The sequence below is a fragment of the Epinephelus lanceolatus genome, chromosome 3, assembly GCF_041903045.1.
Source record: "Epinephelus lanceolatus isolate andai-2023 chromosome 3, ASM4190304v1, whole genome shotgun sequence".
Taxonomy (NCBI): domain Eukaryota; kingdom Metazoa; phylum Chordata; class Actinopteri; order Perciformes; family Serranidae; genus Epinephelus; species Epinephelus lanceolatus.
Window position 1 is genome coordinate 44,416,308 of NC_135736.1, and position 22,838 is coordinate 44,439,145.

General features: G+C 42.3%; 1 protein-coding gene across 44 annotated transcripts in view; it reads right to left on the bottom strand.

Moving 5' to 3' along the window:
* The window catches only part of cacna1ab (calcium channel, voltage-dependent, P/Q type, alpha 1A subunit, b), a 201,562-nt gene that overhangs the window by 25,922 nt on the left and 152,802 nt on the right, over positions 1-22,838 (bottom strand). For 21 of the 44 annotated variants that reach the window (XM_033623512.2, XM_078166408.1, XM_078166413.1 and 18 more), the window contains exons 33-41: positions 18,928-19,044; positions 18,762-18,827; positions 18,296-18,393; positions 17,906-18,056; positions 17,502-17,629; positions 16,732-16,828; positions 6,525-6,630; positions 5,541-5,648; positions 2,618-2,721 (exon numbers count right to left, since the gene is read on the bottom strand). In XM_033623512.2, coding sequence (XP_033479403.2) covers positions 2,618-2,721; positions 5,541-5,648; positions 6,525-6,630; positions 16,732-16,828; positions 17,502-17,629; positions 17,906-18,056; positions 18,296-18,393; positions 18,762-18,827; positions 18,928-19,044 — 975 coding nt within the window. Of the gene's footprint in view, positions 1-2,617; positions 2,722-5,540; positions 5,649-6,524; positions 6,631-11,843; positions 11,941-16,731; positions 16,829-17,501; positions 17,630-17,905; positions 18,057-18,295; positions 18,394-18,761; positions 18,828-18,927; positions 19,045-22,838 lie in introns of all 44 variants that reach the window. The other 23 variants (XM_033623513.2, XM_078166409.1, XM_078166414.1 and 20 more) reach the window with 3 other exon arrangements.

Below are 22,838 nucleotides of genomic sequence, written 5' to 3' on the forward strand. Positions count from 1 at the left end.
TGTTTAGACATTTAGTCATCCAATATGGCTGCCAATGTGGGACATTATTGGAAAACCACAGCTTTAAAAGTTCTGCTTTCTTTGGTCTAATCCTGTCCAGTGGTCACCGTCTGTGTCACAGGGGTAAATGGCTCACGTTCGTCTCCGGACGATCTGGTTTGGCACTGGCTAGCTCTATTGAGAAAATCCATGGTACAAACATTTAGATGGATTATAGTGAAAAACATGAACAGCAAACACTTAACACAGATATCGGCTTCAATGGAGTATGTCTCAGCGGTGGCATATATGTATCAATGAATGGTCCCGGGATTGACTGATTACATACGGAGCCACTGGTCACAGGAACCTCCACTCAACATCCCACCAACCATCACGGCAGACAGACAGGCAAACAGACAGATTCATGAACACACAGACTGGAGAGAATGGGTCTTGGTTAGAGTGCACAATCAACGTGGATTGACCAAGTAGGGAGAGCTTGATAAGTCAAGGTCTCATCTCTTCCTGGAAGGATAAAGGGAGAGCATCAGAAGGACAGATACGACGTGGAAGACAAGGAATGAGGGACAACAGACTCCAAAACAGAGCGAAGAAAGGCAAGAGGATGACAGACAGCAGACAATATATAACACAACAACAGGTCAACAAACACTGAAAAGGACAGTTGAGACGAGGCTGGAGTAATACACAGAGGGAGGTGGAGAGACAAGAACGAGATAGTGGAGTTAAAGAAAAAATCCACCCGCTGGCTTCCTTACACTGTTACATGAGACCACCAAAGCAATCCTTTCCTTCAGTTAGAAGATGCAAATATGAAAAAATTCATACCACAATTTCCATTGCCAAAACTAACGTGGAAAAAATAAAATATGAAATGAATATGTCAATTGCTTTTATTATCTTCACCAGCATCTCAATTGTAAGGGAAAAAGAAGGGACAATTCCACTGGGCGCAGCTGCACCCATTCTTGTTCCGTCCACCACGTGGCGTCATGCCACACGTGGAGCATTTCAGATGCAAGTGTTTTGCCTGCCTGATTTTGTTGAAAAGCAGATTTTCTTGATTTGGTCATTATTCCTTGATATTTGTACTTCTGCCCCAAAGAAAGTAGGCAGCACAATTAAATCATTTCTTTTTTTAAAATCTATTTTAATTATGTTTATTGTTATGTCATACTTCGCTGTGTCGTAGTTATTGCTCCATTGTATTTTGGTCTTATGGGGGTACTTTGGATCTTCATCTATTGTAATAAGGATTTTCTCTGTATGATTAAAGTTACCCTTGATACTTAATCCTAAGGGGAAACGACATCTCATATTTGCGTTAACCAAGAAATATCCTGCCATTGAACTCCACTGTAGTTGTGCTGTAATATCTCAACTTGACAAGACACTGACTATGATTTGTGTTAGTCGAAGAAAAAAAAGAATAACAGATCACGAAACAGCAAAACTTTTATAACAGTGTTATTTTTAGGTGGATTCTTCCTTTAAAACAATACGCCAATAAAGAAACAAAGACCACAGTGAAAGGAGAGATGGAGCATGAAGTGAGATACTGTAGAGATGGCGGGACACACTGACAGACACACTGACTGGTTAAAGTCCTTGTGTACTGCTGATGTTGAGAGAGCCTGTGTGGACCTGTCCATTCAGTCCAATGGGATGGCTGCATTCAGGAACATACCAATACATATTGTATTTGCACTGTTCGAAAGGAAAAAAACACTAACATACTCTCCATCCACCAATGCACTCCTTTGTTCTGTGAAATGGAAATCCCATTTGAAGATAGAGGCTGTGTCTCAGGCAATATAGAGCAGGCTGACCGCACTCCATGACTTTGTTGTACCATGTCAAATTTATGATCAATTGCTGTAACAACTGGACGACTTGCTTGAGGGAACAGGATGTATTACATGAGTGGAGAGATGTTTCCACACATCCGCAGTGTGGACTTATAATACAGACAGCGGGAGCGAGTGCATCTCAAAGGCATTCATCGACAAGAGGGGAAGAGCACTGACAGGGTACAAAAAGTAAGGCCATGTGGTATCATCATCATCATCGCTCAGAACATTAACCAACAGCAAATACCATTTGTTATGAATTGGTAAACCCTTGTAATCTTCCTCACCATGTTCAAACAGGCTGTGGTGAAAGGGGGTGGGGGGGCAGTGGGAAAGGGAGAAGTTGCTTCATAGCGAGAGAACGTAAAACAGCTTGATAGCTCTGTTAGCAAGCATGGTAAAAGGAACAAGGCTGGCCGAGGGAGCAACAAGGTGCTAGAAAAAGGACGCATATTTCCAGGGAGCATGCTAATAAAGGGTACAGCACAGGCTGAGAGGGAGGTCAGGTTTGGGTAAACAGGTGATGAAAAGAAAACCTGGGGAAGAGGGGTTTGTTTGGAAGTGTAGCTTGGAGCATATATAGGATTTAAATGTATAAGACATGGTTCTTATGCTTTTAAATCCATATTCGGTAGAAGAAAGGCAAAATTAAATCCAAGGGCGAGTAGAAGCGGCATCAAAAAAAGAGAGCCAGTGGGAGGTGGAAGAGAAAAAGGAAACAGAATTCTTTTGCGTTCGGGGAATTTCTCTGGGGTGGAGTCTACCTGTTCCTCTCGCAGGGCCTGCAGCTTTTTCGTCTTGCTCTGCCGGTAGTATTCCATGATCATCATGGCTGCGTAGATTTTGCCCACCGTCAAGTCTGTGGCTGCTGAAAAAATGACAAGTTACCCTGCAAGATTAGACCTGAGTGAGATGGGACCCTGAGCCGTGGGGGGGATGGGAGTGGGGGACGAGACACACAGATTGCAACCAAATCACTGACACAGAGAAGTTCACAATAACATGCAGAATACACCAGCAGTTGGGACAATTCTGTTCCATGTCAATCCATGTAGACCTGAGCTTAAAAATTAAGACTTCAAATAAAAATGTTCTGTTCCCAAATGTGGTAGGTTTAGGAGCGTCAATCTTCAGTTGTTGGAGGTAAATTCAGCAAATATTTGGTCAGTGGTGACCAATAATTGACCCTTCCTTAGTCTTGCCCCGTTTCAGTCTATGCTCCAATAATTGAGCAAGCTTGGTATCTGGCAGAACCTTGGTCAGCTGTCCTTTTTCTGGTTTTGATATGCTATGCGCTAGGCTCGTCTATGCTGACAAGAAAACCAAATTTTGAAGATGGTTACGGTTCCCATAACCAAAAACAAATCATGTCCGTTGTAACGAGCAGATTAGGCTGTGCAGTAGACCATCAGCCGAACATCAACACCATCACTAAGAACACCTAGATCCAACGTTAACATTACAATGCAAAGTCACACTACATTGGATCCACAATCTCCACGGACATATAACATTGTATGTAGTCACATCTTCAGTTAGCTATTGTTAGCCAAAAGCTTACTAACTAGCTAGCTAATTTTAAGCGACATCAAGAGGAGTTAGCTTACTGTCAGATAACCAGCGTCAGCCAGGATTGCTTCCTACGTTTTTCTGTGGTAACGTTAAAGACATTTAGAAAAGGACAGATAGGTTGGTCACTGACATATTTCGAAGATTTCATTAATTATTGTTAGCTAGAAAAGGACAAGGTTAATGTTCCTTTGTTCATAATATCTCCGTAAAGCCACGTGCCGCTCCGAAACTTTTTGTGGTATTTATTTGCATATACATGATGTCTAGCATCCCATCATCAATATATCCTTTCATTGCATACTTTAGTCCTTTTTTATATTTCTTTTTGTCAAGCTTGTCCAACTTAGCAGCAGTAACTAATGGGGGCGAGACTTTTGTCTGGAGCAAAAAGCAAAGTGAACTGTTTTCTAATGTCGCATCCTCTTCCCCGCTCACAGAGAGGGACAAACATGGGCTTTTAAGTTTTTACTTTAGGTCTTATTATAATTTGCATGAAAACATGCTTACTTGCATGCTTGTGTGTACCCTTTGGGTCACAAAACCACATTCTCACAGGCTAATATATTTTCCCAACACAGGGTTTAAGCTAATTTAATGCATTGATGAACTTTGTGTATGAAGTTAAACTAATCTAAAAAGCTCATGCGGCAAACAATCTAGTTTAATAAGCTAATGATATTATGCAAAACTATATGTATAATAAGGCAAGATAAAGGAAAAGGTCTGTTTTTTGCTGATGATGTGTTTCTAAGCGCTTTAAGTGCAGCAGGCAGATTTATGATTTACCTCCAAGAAAATATGGAAATGGCCAAATTTCGGGGGTGAAATGAGGCATTAGAACTGCACAATATAAAGGGACAAATATCACTTGGTAAAATACTAATTGTATCAGAAGCTAATATGCTCTTTTGTTGTCTTGAAGGAACGGTAGCAACCACACCTCCACTGAAACAGAGCTGAGCTCACTTGCTGGTGCACAACAGACAAATACAATATTACAACACTGTACAACCATTAACACAAAAAGCCAATAGTCTTTTCACAGGCAGATGCTGTACCTAAAAAATTGAACATTCCCTTAATACTTAATGATCATCTATGTATCATCCATCTTTATCCAAACTTGAGTGTATTTAATCTTTAATCTTAATATTAAGGCTGAGGACCAGGTAGCCACCTCACTAAGAAACATGACACCTCAGTCAAATGATCCCTGGGAAAACAGGAGCTCAATTTTTTTCTAAAAACTCCGGACATGTATCCCCAGAGTTTGGATGGAACACGTAAACATTTAAAATCAGAAAAATATTGAGCTTTGTTTTGGTCGTCAAATAACTTTATGTACATTTTTTTTACTGAATGAGTGGTGCCCTTTTCAAAGTGGCATGACTACAAGTCTTGCAGCATTAAATTTATATTATCATATGACCACACATATCTCATACTTATGTGTGTAATACACCTTATTAACTGCCATGCATTTAGCCAAACAACTTGATGCTTTTGCTAAACATGCATCATTATGCTAGTTTCTTCATCACAATCGTTTCATATAACCTTATTAGCCTATTTTACTGGTTTATTTGCTGGTTAACTTTTCCTGTAGTGAAAAGACTTCTATAGAGGATCTTCTATAGCAGGCACCCCCTGATACCAGGACTGTGAGTGGGTGGAAAGATCAGTGTGGGTGTATGTGCTACTGTGTCCACTCTGATGTGATCTATGTGTCTGTGTACACATATGTGCTGATGTGGCTATAGAACGTGTATGGTATGGTGGAGAGCCTGAACTCGAACCATGCTGTGAGCGACGTCGCAGAAATGAAAAGTCACCACAAGCAACTTTTTGTGAGGGCTTTTTAGTGCGATCCATGACATAATCGTATATTGTTTCATCCCTGCTCTGGATCAAGGTATTGGTAGGATGTTTGGATGTACAGAATGTATACTGGTATATGTATGTGTGTATGTATGTACATTATGTGTTTATGCTGTAGTAGCCTGATCAGGAGATGCAAAGCAGTGAATGACACTGGCTGGTAGAAGCTGTCCTCTTGGTGAGTTGGTGATTGTAGACACATATACATACCACTATGCGCTTTTTTCTGTAACTTACCCTTGTGCGGTGTAACCAGCAGGTCCAGCGTCTTCTGCGATAAGTTTGGCCAAATGGCCATCATCTCCTTTCTCAGCTCAGCATCCATCTGGTGCTTGTCTGCACCGCCTGAGTGGCCCCACAAACCAGTGCCCACACACACGCGCATCAAACATTTGCACACACAGACAGCACACATGCATTCATTCATACATATGCAAACACGCCACACACATTAACACAGGGCAAAGAAGGTACAGACCAAAAGGAAGGCACAATGGCACAAAATCCCAAAAGAAATATATTTAGCCATTCATGCGTGCACACATTCACCCAAAACAAAAAGGTTATTCGTTAGTGTCAGAATTGGCAGAGTTTGGTTATATTAACTAAAATAATCTGAAGCATTCTTGTTGAAGAGAAACCATAGACTGTACAGTAAAGATGGACGACATGAGAGCTTCCCAAAAGTGAAGCCAAAACATCTCTATCGCCTCCTGGTGGCTGGCTGCAGAATAGGTCATAATTCCACCCCCTACACGTTAGTGGATGGGACATGGGCCAAACTAAAAAAAAATTGAAGTTAACACCAAGTACATTTTTCCTAAAGATGGTTTGTGTCATTTTAGGTAGTTCTATCATGCTGTTATATGTTCAAGTGTTTATTTTCCCAATAAGTTTGGTTTTAATTAGTTATTTGGTGCCATAAAAAGGGGGTTTGACATCATGATTGACAGTTGTGTATGCTAACCGGTGTCAGATGGCGGGAACTCGACAGAGCTTAGATCGCTACCTCCCAGACTCTGGCTCCAAATGATATCACAGGTGCAAGATGGCAGCATCTTTAGCCTGAATATTTTGGCTTTACTTTTGCAGTGGGAAGAAGTGGAGACACATTGTCCATCTTTATGTACAGTCATTGAGAGAAGCAGACAGAAACATAGAGGTGAGAGTAACTGAGATGACCAGATAGAGTAAAGGGATTATAGCACTTTAGGGCCGTACCCTTGGCAATCTTTATATCCAGTGCTGTCCTGATCAGAGCCATGAGAGTGGAGTTAAAATGCACCGTGTTGTCATCAGCAACCGGCAGATCCATGCGCAGCAGCCTCTGTGGAGAGCCAGTCAGGATGAGAGGATGAGAAAGGGACGTGTCCTTGCTAAAGAGTGATGTGCCTGAACCTCCAGGAAGGGGAGGGGGTGAGGGGTTAGGGTCGGGGTTGAGAGAGCTCCATAGACAACAGCCAATTAAAGCTGGACAGGATTCGTCCACGTTTTATTCGATGGTCCCTGAGACACATTAGGGGCTAAAGCAATGTTGACTATGTGTCACTGTAATTCTTTCAGATCTGATTAATGTGAGCTTTTAAGCCAACTTGAGGCACTTGAGTTTTAGAAGTCCTCTGATAACTAATGTGTGCTATACTGACTGTTGAGCATTCACGTGTTAAGTCTGCTGCACAGTTTTGTTCGTTTTATTATCGCATGCATTTGCAAGTGCAAGAGCATTTGCTTGAGGAAAGAAACTTGAATAGGCGAGTCTCTGCGTCTCCTGTGTTTCCAGTGATACTCTACGAAACAGCACAGCTATCCAATGAGGGCCATCTGCTGCTAAGCAACTGTGAGAGCCGAGAACCACAAGGAAGAACAATCGGAGCCAAAATGGCCTCCGACCCAACCTGTGCCCATGTTCCCTAAATGTGTGAATGCACTGGCGCATTTACACATCTCTGTTGTTACACACATGTAGATATATATGAAACAGTACACATACACCAACCCCACACCCCCCCTCCAACCCCAGCATCCCTCCCCACCCACTTACACACAATTATTTTCACAGACTGCAATTAAGGGCGCTTAATTGGAGTCCTTTGAAGACAAAATAGGCTGACTGGAGAACAATAACAGTATCACTGGTGTAATTCTGCTATTTTTCAGGAGACTGCTTTAGTTTTATTTAACTGAGGCATCTGCTATAGAGCTCCCCCCACCTGTAAGGAGGTTCCCTGTCTTAACAAGTCTATATTGTACCAGGTAAAACCAATGGAGAAACCTGCAGATAGAACGAAACAAGCTGGGCCAGCTAGGGCCGCTTGCCGTTCCTATCCCAACCAGTTGGCATCCATTGGATTTACCTACGAACATGAGCGTTGGGCACTCACGATGGCAAGCACGGTAGTACGATGGCTGTGGGGTTGTGTACATGCTCGTGTGTTCCTGAGTGTGTGCGATTGTCAGGCATGCCCAAAGCCAAGTGTGCGGCAGGCGGAGGGCATCGGCCAACATCCACAGCGCTCGGCAGGCAGCAGGCAAGACAGGCTCAATGTCGCCCATAGCCATGCGACAGAGAGTGCGAGGATTGCATGCAACACAACACCCCCCTAGAAAAATCCCACAAACCCGGACACACAAAGCATGCAACATGCCTTTACTTCACTCCCATTATCTAAGCCCCAACTCTTCCCACCTACCCAGCCCACTACCTCCCCCTGACTGCCCTCAAAACCCACTTTCACAATACAAGTAGCCGTGCATCCGCACAAAGAGAGTATCCTCAATCCAACTGGATTGATCCTACAGATTGACAGATCCATTTCTTATTTTATAATGCTCTCTACAATTTTGCATTCATGGGTTCCTTAATCAATCAAATTGACAGCGATGATTTCATATAAAGTCAAGATCTCTCTCAATGCCAAACGGGTGCAGTGTCTTAAGGGGGTGTCAGAGTTAGAGAGGATTAGAGTTGTGGCATTCCCTGAAAGAAGAAAAAATCATAGAGAAGATCAAAAAGAGATGATTGACGTTCTTTCTGTTTTTGTTTTGGACCAACCAGACTTTATAGTAGTAGGGTAAGGGGACGGGGTCTATCAAAGGGGACACATGGTAGGGACAGCAGTTAGTTGAGTTAAACTAGGCGGCTCTAAGCTTGGTCATGAGATGTAGTTACAGATAAAAAGGGAAGGGCGAGAATGAGGAGGGAGAGGAGGACCGTGAAAACACTGAAAGAGTAAAAGAGGAATCAAGAGAACGTGGGTCAGTTGGAAATAACAGAGAGGAGTGTGTGTGTGTAGATAGAAAGGAAAGAAGAGAGAGGCTGAAAATTACAGAACAAGACAAGAGATAAAGACGAGGACTAAAAACAACACTGACATAAGTTTTCTGAGAAGAGGTCAGTAGCGATACACAGATATCAGAACTGTTGGCCTAGTGTCCAGTAAAGGGAAGATCATGAACTTTCCCTAAGCATTAAGAGATCAGTGTCAAAAGGTTCAAGATGTCTAACCTTCCCATCTCCGATCTAACAAGAAACATCGAGGACTTTCTGATCTCAAAATGTCCTTTAATGGACTTTTTTTCTGTGAGATTGTATCAATGAATACTGGAAGGCTTTGATGGCTGAAGTATGTGATGGGGACCACTGCAGATACAGGTTGACATTCTGAGAGAAAGAAGGAGAACAGAAAGGACAGGTAAGGTAGAGACAGAGCGGGCTTGGATGGACAGAGGGATGCTATGAAGGAATGAAGATGGATGCTGTTTGCTGACAGACGTGTGGACGTAGAGGAAGAAGGACAGAAGGACAGAAAGAGAGAAAATTGACAGGTAGGAAAAACGAGAAGAAACAAAAATGAGAAGAAAGGACAGGGACAGAGAAAGAAGAAAGTAAAAGACAAAAGTGAGAAAAGCTAGAGAGAGACAGTTAATGGGGTACTGACAGCCAGATTTAATAAAAAGTTCAGCACAATGGAGAGTTTGCGATATTTAATCAAAGCCATCCTGTTCACAGAACAGTGAAGAATAGTTAATGTAGTTAAAAGTTCATTTTACTTTATGGAATTTTATGGATGCTATGTTTACTATTGTCAAGTATGGATGCAAATATGTTAGCGCACTGGTTTCCAAACTATGGTATGAGCACCACTGGTGGTACGCAAGCTCCCTCTAGTGGTACATGGAGGAATCTCTGAATTTTTTAATATAAACTAATTAATTTAAATTTATATATATTATGTAAAATTTCTAATGAAAATAGAGACCTCTGTGGAAAATTTGGCTCCTGGTTAAAACCTCCTGAACAATGAACACTGAAGGAATTTTAACTATGAAAATTTTCAGCTGGTCGCAATCTGCAATCTTCACCACTATCTGCCACTAAATCCCCCTAAATCTTACATCCTGGACCTTTAAATTATGAGATCCTTGAAATATAAAAGTAAGTTTTGCCTTTCCTGTCATATTTTTTGTTTTGATATATGTTGCGTAGTCTTGTTCATGAACGTGGCGCACACATGTCCATGAACACTTATGTGCTAAGCTGTAATAGCAAGATAGAAAGTGGTGGTAAAATAAATGGTTAAAAAACACTGCAATCATGCCTCCAAATGGGAGCTATGAGGAAGACAAGTGTGGAACAGGGGGAGAATATTTCGAACAGCCATGTTGATAAGGAAGTAGACGACAATCAAGCAAGTGCAAGTGCTAGTAGCTACTTAAGCAGCGCCAGTGAAGTCTCAACAGCACCTGATGACGTATGAAAGTCGTGTGGAAGAGTTTAAAACACATGGCTGTGGCTACATTGTAGAAAGGACTCAACAATAAACAATTTTACGATTAGGGAATAAACCTGCCTCCTGCTTAAGCTGTCCAAAGCTGAATAGGGTGGGCCTTGGCCCTTGTATTGTAACATCGGTAATATTAGTGGTACTTGGATTAGTAATATTTTCTGAGCTGCTACACAGTGTAAAAATGTTTTTTTGAACCATTGCGCTAGCATATAGGTAGATTAGCTTTACAGCTGATACACACACACATCACTGTTAACTGATAATGACAGGATATTTGCCTTGGTGGTGCTACCTTTCTGAGCTTCTTTGCGCCACAAGCAATCAGAAAAATAAGGGCCTCTTTGCTGAGGCACCACTTCATCTTTTCAACACTTTTTTGAGGAATCTGGATGTCAATAAGAAAGAGAGTGAAAGAGAAAATAGACAGAGTAGGGCTCTACTGAAGTGGAGAGAAAGAGTGGACAACAAGACAGCGAGGCAGCAGATGCTGAAATGTGCGACCCATATCTTTACCCTGGTGGTCTGAGGCACAAAGAGAAGCCAAAGACGTTTCCTTTGGGTGTCAAGAAAAAAATCATCTTGAAAAAAAGATAAAAAACTAGAAGGGCCAGAACTTTTCCTACTCATTTTATTATGCATTATTATTATTTGTATGTGCACAGTGTTTATGTGTGTGGCACAGTAACGTGGGCATATTTGTGTGTGCACTATTGTGCCATCCACAGGAATAAGAGACGCAGAGAACTGAAGACAGACACCCTTGCCGGTCCTTCTGTACCCGCATCGTAAGCAAATAGGTGCACCTTATATGGCTGTTTGTTGGATTCTACACTAAAGATTTTCACATGAACAAATTATGTTTCTAATTGTGAAAAAATACAACGTGTACATATTTCCATATATATGCTCATAAATAATATTAGCATTAAAATTAAATTAATTTAAATGTACTGCAAACAATAATAGCTGTAACACATGATGAGAAAAAGTGGTTGAAAAATGTATTTATACATTTTTTTGCCTTAAGTCTCAACAATGGTTGAACAAAACAGCCTGTTGTGACAGGCATACTGTACAAGCTTACATCATATTTCATTTCTGTATTCTGCAAGATTCAGTATGGTAAAATATGCAAAAATCAATTTAAAACTATCAACAGGAGTTTTCTTTCTTTTTAAAGTTCCTTAATTTGTGATGGAAAAAAGGAAGTCTTTCTCAGATCTGTGCTCTTTCTATGATTTTCTGGCAGGATTTTGGTGTGTGCATGCGTCCGTGCAGGTTGCAGAAGGACTGGCAAAGCCTCCTCCGTTCCCTTACTCCTGCGGCCTGACGGGAGGAAATAAAAGAAAGAGGATTGACTACCACTCCACTATCACTTCACTTCACTGCACGACAAAAGCCCATCCCTCCATCCCCGCGGTCGGAGAGAGAGAAGAGAGGACAGCGCTCACCACCACCACAACCACCACTAACAGACAATGAGGAGAACACCGCTGGGAGGAGGTAGGGAAGGAGGGAGGTGGAGGAGAGGGGGAGAGGAGGAGAAGGTCAGAAAGGGACGGGGGAGGTTTCAACAGATGAGAGAGGTGGGGGATCTCCTCCCCAGCGATGGGGAGGTTTCGAAGGGGAGGTTTAAGGACGGAGATGGGAGGGGTAAAGGAGGGAAGAAAAGAATGGTGGGAGAAGGGAAGGAGAGAAGGAGGTGGGGTGGTGGTTGAGGGGGGTGGAGGGGTAAGGTGGGGGGCGAGTCTACCTTATAGGCGACCCGGGCGGGACACCTCTTCCCGAGGCCTAGCGGCGGACACATGTGTCTTAGCATCTGATACATGTCTGTGTAACTGATCCGGCCGCTGGAGTGGCCACAAACACACACACACACACACACACACACACCACATGCATTCACCCGCACACCAACACACACACACACACACACACACACACACACGACAGACAGAACAAACAAAGACGGACGACGTAAAAACGAAAAAAAGGAAAATGATGAGGGGTAGGGAGAGGGAGGATGATGGGGGGGGAGGACGCGGACACACACAGGTGTGTTTGGAGGAGGAGACATGAGGAGAAAAAAGAAAGAAACCGACAAAGGAAAGGAAGAGGGGGGGAAACAAATACACAGAGGTTATTGTTTGATCGCTGTGGATATGTGGTTGCTGTGGTGAGAGAAGAGAGAAAGAAAGAGAAAGAGCGAGAACGAGGGAGTGTGTTACGTGGCTTCTAGTCTGGTTTATCATAAAGTAGGGGAGAGGAGAGAGAGGGAGGGAGGGAGGAAGGGAGGGAGAAAGGCTGGGGAAGGAGGGGGGGATTGGAGGAGGAGGAGGAAGAGGAGGTGTTATTTAGTTTAGTTAGTTGTTGAGATACCGTTCTATGCGAGGTGAAAAGGGGATTTGGGAACTTTTTTTTTTTGGTCTTTGCCCTCTTTCGCCGCTCGTATAGAACTGGCAGCGGGGCTTCTAGCAGGCAAGGAAAAGCACCGCTGCAGAGATCGGAGTGAGTCACAATGACAAGTCAATGCAGTCTGTTACTGAGGCTGCGCGTCCACCGGGAACCTCTGCTCACAGCCGCGCCTTCAGATGTTCATGGGAGCCCTCCGTGGTGATGACAGTGTTAACAGCTAGGTCTTGGCTATTAGAAGGTCAGTTCACCCTCATCACCGAATGTTTCGTCACTTACCTCTTGTGGCGTCCAGCTATGCAGATAGTTTCGGTTTCATGTGCCGTGTGTTTGAGACGACTCTGAGAATTCTGTCTCCACTTTCAGGACTAAAGTTCAGTAGGGTCCTACTTTAATCGTGGTACGTCTTCAAGTGTCCAAGCGCATCTGCTACTTTGGTTGATGCAGGTCAGGGGTCAGCAACCTTTACTATCAAAAAAGCCATTTCTGACCAAAAATGATAAAAACAAAATCTGTCTGGAGCCACAAAACATATTTTAGCCTTATAATGGAGGTAACACAGTCTAAATTAGCCGTTACTAGCGGGTCTAAATGAGCATTTATGAATATGTTTTACCACTAGGTGGCCATTCTGCAGTGGGCAACTTATTATTTGGAACTTTAACTTTGCAGAGCTGGCGGTAAAAGCAAATGAAGCTGTCCACACACTTTTAAATTCTCTATTCTCCTCTGAAACTCTACTTTTTTGAATTCAAAATCCATAGATAGCCTACCTAGGTTGCCACCGCTTTTGAGGTTTGGCAAAATTTGGCGAAAAAGGCTTCAGGCCAATGACGTTTGAAGCACAATTTTGTTGAAATATTTAAATGTTTAAACATTTCATTTATTTGGTGCATAGGTGCATATTTCCATTTTTCATTTCCATATGATTTTTTGTATTTTCTGGAATGATATTTGTTAATAAATAATAAAATCAACAAAGCATCTGAGCTCAGTTGAACCATTGACTAGGGCCTCTAAATGGCCTCCTGCAGTACAGAGTGTCTCAGAACATCAGCATATGCAACTGAAACCATGTGCATGGCTTGATATCACAGGGGCTAAGATGTGAAATATATTGTTGATCATGATTTGGGTGAACTGACTCTTTAATCATTTTTTACGTCAAAGCCAAACACTGCAGCACCTTAAAAAGATCCCGACAGTCAGCAAACACAGATGTCATGACCAACAGTTCTTCCCACAAGCATCTGTCGACACTGGAAGTTAAGAGGTACCTGGTGGACACAAGACCTTTTGATGTCCAGAGTCCCTGCCCCAAACCACACACACACCCTGCCCCTTTCCTTCTTTCCCCGTACACCAGAGCCACAAACAGAGCAGGTTTGGCCATACCTTTATAGTATTTCAGGTAGCAGTGAATGTAAACTGTTACCATGAGGCCTGTTACAGTCTCCACTCAAGGTGTGCCAACACAAGCATGTGGGATACACAAGCTCTCTGCTTACACAACAAATGCGCGTACGGAAAGTAATGTTGATGGGATCTGGGACTGTGGTATGTACCGAAAAACGTCCAAAGAAACGGAGTAGATGGTTTTATTTTACACAAAAGAATACTCTGTAAAGATACAGTACTGCAGATCAATGTAGGTTGAGGATGCAAGAGAATAACTTCTTCACTGATAGTCGCTTGTTTTAGTAGTTTGATAGTGCTGCAAGTTTTTGCAAATCTTAAACTATTTCATTATGCAATGAACACCCCATGCATTGCTCTTTGCACTGTTGTGTGCATTCTTCCTGAGGAGTGTGTAACAGGCCTTACATTCATTTTGATTTTTGAACCTTTAAAGCCACTATGTGTAGGATTTTAGAACTCTGACATTCAGTACACATACTGGCTTTAAAATTTAAACTTAAATAGTAAAGGCTGCTTACGCACAGTGGTTCACAAACACATGTCATGGAGGCACAGGAATCTGTAGTTCTGTATTCCAACTAACCAAAACAGCAGCTGATATCAGCTGCTTTAAAGGTATATTATGCAGGATTTTCCTAAAAAGAAAAACAATGGATGGATTAATACAAAAGAAATCCCTTTCAATCGTAACTTTTGACCCATCAGAGGTGTGTTGGGGTGTATTTATCTGCAGAGACTTTGACCTCTGCCAGTACTTTCTTATTATGTCTCTGCACCAGCGACGGCTGTGGCCAGGGGCATCATGTTTTCAGGTTGTCTGTCTGTTTGTTTCATTCCCTTGTACACAAAATCTCAAGAACGGGTTAAGGGATTTTTTTTAAATTTGGCACAAACATCCACTTGGACTCAAAGATGAACTGATTCAATTTTGGTGGTCAAGGTTGACGGTCAAGGTCACTGTGACCTTGTCTGTCTCATTCTTGTAAATATGCTATCCCAATTCCGTCTTGAGGGAATTTCTTAAGACTTTTAATATCTGGCAAATGTTCTCTTTGACTCAACAATGAACTGATTAGATTTTGGTGGTAAAGGTCACTGTGACCTTGCATCCATCTCATTCTTGTAAACACCATATTTCAAAAACACCTTGAGGGAATTTCTTAAAATTGGGCAAAACTCTTCACTTGGACTCACCAATGAACTGATTAGATTTTGGTGGTCAAAGGTCAAGGTCACTGTGACCTTGCGTCCATCTCATTCCCTTATACACAATATCTCAAGAACAGGTTAAGGGAATTTTTTAAATTTGGCACAAATGTCCACTTGGACTCAAAGATGAACTGATTCGATTGTGGTGGTCAAGGTTGATGGTCAAGGTCACTGTGACCTTGTCTGTCTCATTCTTGTAAACATGCTATCCCCTTTTTCTTTTAAGGGAATTTCTTAAAAGTGGACACAAATGTCCACTTGGGCTCAATGATAAATTGATTAGACTTTAGAGGTCAAAGGTTAACATCAATGTGACCTCACAACATGTGTTTGGCCATAACTTAAGAACTTACACACTTACCATGATGACATTTTATATCCAAAAGGTTAAAGGTCAACTTCACTGTGACATCATAATGTTTTCTGGCCATTATTCAATGCCGTAACTCAGGAACAGAAGGGAAGACATTTGGTGAGATACTGAACTGGTGACACTAATCTTGGGTCTCCAACTTGAATCAGTGATTATATAGAAACATTGTCTACTGTTGAGTCTGGACAGACATGGATGTAAACTGTAAATTGACTTGTTGGCAGAGGCATATAACCCCAAAGTGGTAATTCTAGTTTTTGTCTTATTTTATTGTGTTTGGGATGTTCCTGGGCACAGCGCGTAGGTGAGTTAAGGACTTTATAAAAAGGTGGTGACCAGGTGCCAGACTGCAAAGAACACCCATCAAAGGAGAAGCTACAAGCACAGCCCTGAAAAAAACACATGTAATATGAAACAAAACGGCTATCTGGGCTTGGTTTTCACTTTCACTTTCCCCGGTGATATTGTTAAACAGTAACCAACAATTCCTGCGCAGTATACCTTTAATTTGTTGAATTATCTACGAGAGTGACTATAAACAAAACCCACAGACTCCTGAGCCTTGATGATACATGGCTGGAAAACACTGGCCTAGCTGACAGCTATCAAGGTTAGCATGGTGGAGACAGTATTCAGACCAAGCCCTCTCTGCATAAGTCTCTGTACTAATGTAACCCCGCCGCCTCCCTCACCCGAACCCCAACTCAAACAAGAACAATGCACATTGCTCGACCATTTTCTGCCCAGGCAAAAATTAGACAGCAAGCAGAAATAAAAGACAATGGCTGACTGGAGTCTAGACTCTAGTGTTGATATCATACTCAAGTAAAAGGTGAACACATCAGTGTCATTTTCCCAGCGTTCAATCAGAAGACAATAGCAAGTGCAGTGCACCACCTCATGCTTCACACACCGCTATCGATGTATGTGTGTGTGAGTGTGTACAAGAGTGTGTGTGTGCATTTCTGCATTGTCCCAAACATTCTCATTGTCATGTCAGAATGCATATACAACAGAACCCCCCTCCAAAAAAGAAATGATTCAATGGTGAAATGAGATTAAAACAACTGAATAATGCAAACCCAAAAAGAAAAACCAAACCAAATGAAAGAAAATGCTGAAGTTGGAAAGAATTTGTTTTAAAAGTGATAAAGAGCGACATTCATTCCAGTCTCTTAAAGGCGAGCAGGTTGCATTTAAGTTTGTGCTTTAGGGGTTTGGTCCAAACCTTGCAGGCCACCCTATGTGGGCATTTCTTGCCAAGGCCCAGGGGAGGGGAGATAACTCTCAATAAACTGTACATATCCTTATAATGTATGCGCCCGCTGCAAGAAAAATACAAGGAGGGGAGGTTAGGTGAGGGAACACACAGAATGCAGAGAGAGAGAAGGAAAGAGAGAAAGAAAAAGATGATAGAGAAGAAGAAAAGGGAAAGGGAGAAGAGGAGAGAACATTCATTTACACTGAGAAAAAGAGGTGCAAGACACCTTCCTCACATGCACGCCCACAGAAACTTCTTTCAAAGGGCAGAAGAGGAAGAGGAGGGTTACATTCATCTCCACTGTGCACTTATTGTGCAATTTGAGAACGAAGGCAGAAAAGTTTAGAGAGAAAGGGAGAGAGAGTGACAGACAGAAATGTAGAAAGGAAAACTCAGGCAGGCCAGCTTTAACCGACCCACTTTTAACCGCTATCATCACATGATGTAGAACCTGTTTCAGCATTACACTTCCTGGGTGAGATCATGACTCCTGTCTTTTCCCCCGTTTGGGACAGGAGAGAAAGCCAAGGGTTAACAGTTACGTTACATTCAGAATAAGACTGTCGAAGTGTTTGTAGACACATCTGATGTTTGCTAACTTTCACGTTACACATGTGTCTATAATAGCATTTGCCTGTCTGTGTATTTGCTACTTCATGTGTGTGTTTCTGTCTATGATTTGTTTTGTGTGACTTCTACAGTGTGCGTGCATGAGTGTGTGTGTGTGTGCCACTCACCAGGCGGCGGCGTCGTACTCGGCCCATATCCTTACATACTCGTCCAGGTGATGAGGCCCCAGGATAGAGGAGTCTCTGGTCAGGTACTCAAAGTTGTCCATGATGACAGCCACAAAGAGATTCAGCATCTGGAACAAGGACGAGGGAAACGAGCTCACTGCAAAACCTCTTCTTGCTAAGTTTTAATAATACCTAATAAAAATCAGGGATCTTTAGATATCGGGCTGCCTGCTAATAGCTGACCAAGTGTTAGGCGACCAGGCAGGTCGTTAGTCGGCAAGATTTCATTGGTCTTAGTTGCAGAAAAAAAACAAAAAACATAAGTGAGTGTTGATTTAAGCGCACCTCTAGCAATGAGAAGTAATTGGATTTATTAAAGGGACATTCTGTGTGTTTTCTCTCACCAGGAAAGAGCAGAGGAAGATGAAGGAGACAAAGTAGGTGTAGGCAAAGGTGCTGCCACATTCAGGTTCTGTGTTCCCTGAGTCCGGGTCGCATTCCTTACCACCCAGGCAAGCCAACATGATGTCATGCCACGCCTCACCCGTAGCACTCCTGCGTGACGGGGGGACACATTGCAAAACATGAAAGAGTGAACACAAACAGTAAAGCATTAAATTGATGATAACATGCAAGAGGCAACAACTGTCAGCATCTACTCAAGATGTGGTTTGAGTGTGTGATGGTAATTAATTAAGCATCACAGATGAATAGCTCCTTCTGAGGGTTTGAATTTTACATTACAAGAGAGAGGAGGCCGTTGTGATGTGTAAAAGCGAAGCTAAAAGACTCACCTAAACAGCAGCATTAGGGCCATGATGAAGGTTCTGAAGTTATTGTGCTCGTCGATGGCAGTCTCTTTTTTGTCATCTAGTGCCAAATTCCCAAACAGCTGCACGAACAAACAGTGGAACAAGAAAGCAACCCCAACATTACTGCATATTCTCCACTTTGATGGTGATGTTTAAACAATCCAGTGACAACAGGAAAAGCAGTGTTGTTGATTTTAAAATGCTCAAAGTAATTATATATCATTTTGAGCTATTTCACTTGAGCTTCAGCAAATTTATGTTGCTGCACTTCTAGTTTCTTATATTTCTGAGGCCAATATTGTACTTTTATTCCAGCATGTTTAATTGACAGCTTTAGTTACTCTGCTGATTCAGATTACTTTAAAATGACTCTGCAGTACCTAAAATATGAAAGCTCTCTCCAAAACCTGCTACAAAACATTCAAATGGGCAGATAAGACACACTCACCTGCATGCCAATGATGGCATAGATGAAGAAGAGCATGGCAATGAGGAGGCACACGTATGGCAGAGCCTACAAGAGAAGACGAAGAGACAGGAAGTACTTGTCAGAGCTGTGACATGTGTTGTGACTACGCGTGCATTATGCGTGTTATCTGTTATAGACTGAATACCTTAAAGGACTGGACGAAGGTCCACAGAAGGATGCGGATGGTCTCTCCCTGTCTCAGCAGCTTGATGAGGCGAGCTGCTCTGAACAACCTCAGGAAGCTCAAGTTGATGAAATTATTCTACAGCACAAAGGGAGAACAGTGTCAGTGTCACCGAACACGTGACACCTGCACAACCTCCCTCTACAAAACACAAAAACCAAAAACAACAGCGGGAGAAAGAGAGGTCAAAGAGAGAGACAGAGAGAGGGGGAGGGGATCAAACCCAACAAAACATAACCAACTGCAAACATAATGGCTCGTAGTAGATACAAGTATAAATGGGAGAAAGACAGAGAAAAGGTCAAAAGACAAAGAAAAGAGAGAAAATAAAGAAAATCATAATTCAAAGAGTCTAAAGGTCATCATCCAATCTGGTACAGCAGAAGGCTTTTTTTTTTTAAAGAACCAAATGCACTGATCTCTGGGGGGCAAGCAGGCCACACAAGATGGAGCACAGTGCACTGTGCCTGTCAACCACACACTCACACACATACACGCACACACTTTTCTGTGGCCCACGGAGCATGGCTTTGGGTTGTGTGACACCGAACTCTTTAAAATTTGGGAGGAGCTGGGGAGTTTTATTTGAAAAATCTGTCCAAATCTATAGTCTCATCTCCAGACAATAGCAGTCATTGTGTAGTTGGATAAACTCTGTGCATTTTCACACTTGGGTTGAAGCTTGGACTTTTTTTCCCCTGGTCTTTGATGAGGAAAGTATTGGTATGGAATTCAGCCCAGAAGTCTGGTTTCAGGTCCCCCACAAAGAGTGTCTGAAATTTGCTACCAGCATGCTCTGGTGCTGTTCATCAGAGCGCACACCAAACTTTATTCTGTACAGTATCATAATCTCCTACTCGTGTTTAATTCTTCTACCGCAGTTGTTTTTCCAGTTTAGCGCTAGCTGACCTAGCTGATGCTGTAAACAAGCGGCAACCTCCAGACCTGAAAAATGAAGCCAATGCAGAAGTGCCAAAACCTGCAGTTCCTCACATGGCCACTTGAGGCTGGATCCAAGAGTGAGTCAACCCCCATAGATGGCCATGTTAAAATGCCCGAATATACAGCAGAAATAAACACTTGCAGGCGGGTACAAAAATGTTTTTGGTCTCTGTAGCTTATTTCAACATTTGTGACAACTGTACAGGGGGTGGATTTAAATTTTATTAAGGCTTACAGTTATTCATATTTAAGGACGGGGCCATTTGAGTGAAAGGCTTTCTGCAAAGGGTCGCTGCAGTCTATGAGTCAGATCAACCCCTCGCTCTCAAACAGCTCCAACCTCTTGTCTAAATACGGTCACTTTCAGCACCAAAAAAAAAACCAAGATAGCGATGACCTAAATCCCAAACTCAAGGCTTCAAAACAGTAGTCCACAAACCAATGGGTGACGTCATGGTAGCTGCGTCTATTTTTCATGCAGTCTATGGCTGTAAACAATGAATGACTCCAGGAACATTTAGCAGCTACACTGCGGCGATTGGCTTGTTTTATCGTGCCACATCCATCAGTCATCAGTGCGTGGGAAGATGACTAATGAAGTCTTGACTAAAGTATCGGCATTAAAATCACAAAGGAAAGCATATACTTTTCTCGATGTTTGCAAAACTTGCTAAAAGCTCAACTGGGTTTGACGTATGTGACGGATACTGTTGTTGAGCATAAATCTATCAAAGGTTTGGACTGACTCGTGCATGTGTGAAAACAGTCCTGCAGTAATGACTCACTTTGCCAGAAGACTGAAGAAACAAACCTAAGTACAGAATAGGGTATCTAGACCAAGTGTGAAAATGCCCTTAATCGACATGGATCCAGTCCAATGAATTGTTGACTTTTCTTGGTGGTTCTTTACAGTGTCACAGAGAGAATAATGTGATGTAACAGCCAAACTCCCTGGTGAGGCCCTGGTACTCTGTGGTTGACAGGCAAGGCAGGAAGAGGGGCATGAAGAGGAAGAGGAGGGGAGAGGAATAAGGAGGGACTAGCGAGCAGCCTCAGTGCAGGCATGGTTTGGCATGGCAGCATACTTTGTGAGGAAAGAACCGGCCTACATGCATACCAGTAGGGGCCAGTGGGGCCGAGCACATCCTGAGCTCTGATTCACACATTCACCTATTTAGTTGCACTAAGAGTGTGAGATTTTATCTTTTAAGTTTGCATCAGATTGTGTTCAAAAATTGACATTTAACCAAGCACTGGTAGATTCTAGCTGCTAATGTTGTCATGATGGCACAAACTGGGACTATATACTGATTATTAAATGTTGCAGTTTAATTAAATGTGATCTCTGAGATCATCTGCACCATCTTACACAATACTGTAAGCAAAAAAATATCAGCTGAAAGATGACAGCATCATCAAACAGTCAACTACACTTGAACCAGATCCCAGTATAGCTAATGTGGTGCACAAAACTGTTGCCAAATATAGAAGTATTGTTTGCATTCTCGGGCGGCCTGTATGCAGGTAAAGTTTGCAGCATCTATTCTTTATCACTAATCTACCTGGATGGAAAATTAATTAAGCAGTGACTTCTGGGATAAACTAAAGGAACACTTTGCCTCCCAAATGACTGTGTACATCAACGACTTACCCCTTGTTACATTGAATTCCTGAGGACAACTTCGTTTTGCTCGTATGCCTCAACAGTGAACAAGGTATCAAAAAAATTGAGAAAATTCTTGATGAATTAAAGTAAATGTAGTAGAGTTGTCTTGCTTTGGTCTGATTCAGGGACTAATTCATTACAAAGTTGTATAATTGCCTAGAGTTGCTTCGTGTTCTCACGGCAGCATTTACAAGAGGACCAGATCAAATGTCTTGAGCGAGAAAGCTGCTCTTGATTGGTCCGAATGTCCGTGCGGGAAAAAAACAGGAAGTAAAGCAAACGTTGAAGAAGAGTACACTTGCAAGATAAATGTGACACTTTCTAATGTCACAATGGAGGGGCAACTACGCAGGTTGATTTTAGCGCTCCTCATCGTGGACTATATTGCTGTCATTGTTCATTTTAGTCAAGCCATACAGTTTGAAAACGAGGCGCGGCTCCAACTAGAAAACAATGTTTTGATGCATTGGATGTGCTGAATGTGCATATTAAGGCAGTACAGGAGGAGGTGCACATTAATAATCCTCCAGGACTGTAACATGCTCATGTTTAACCCAAACAATGTGTCATGTGACAGCAGTTGGTTCACATCCAGGTCGGAACACGTTCTCACACGTTTCTGGATTCTTTGTTCACTGTGAAGGCATACGAGTAAAATGAAGCTTACTTTACAAATTCAATGTAATCTGAGGTGAGTAACTGATATACAAATAATCAGTTTGGGGCTGAAGTATTAATTTAAGCACTGTGACCAGGAAGAGGTTTTTTCCTGTGTACAGATCAAAAGAGGAGTAAACTGAATATTATACAGCACTTCTTGTGCAAAACCTAACATGGTTTCTAGGGAACTGAATATACATCTAAGTACATGTAAAAATGGATTACATTGATAATGACCCTCTGTATGTCATCAGGTACAAAGAGTTTTAACGGACATCATCCAGGAAGCGCATGCACTGGGGTCAGAGGTTAAGACTGGTCATGGGGGAGCGGGTGATTGGGGGTAAGGAATGGGTCAGGGGTACACATGACCAATGAGGATGCAGCAGAAAGCTTTGAGAGATAAATTGCAAACCAACCGCAATCTACATGTGCCAAGATGTAGAAAGATGAATGGGGAGGGAGTTTTTTTTATTTAATTTTTTTGGTAAGTTGTAGCACATTGTGAGTGGGTGACAGACATTTTTGTGGGGGGGCAGGTGGGGTTGGTCGTGTGTTTTATTCGGCAGGGGCGAAACACCATCACCATCATTATCATCATCAT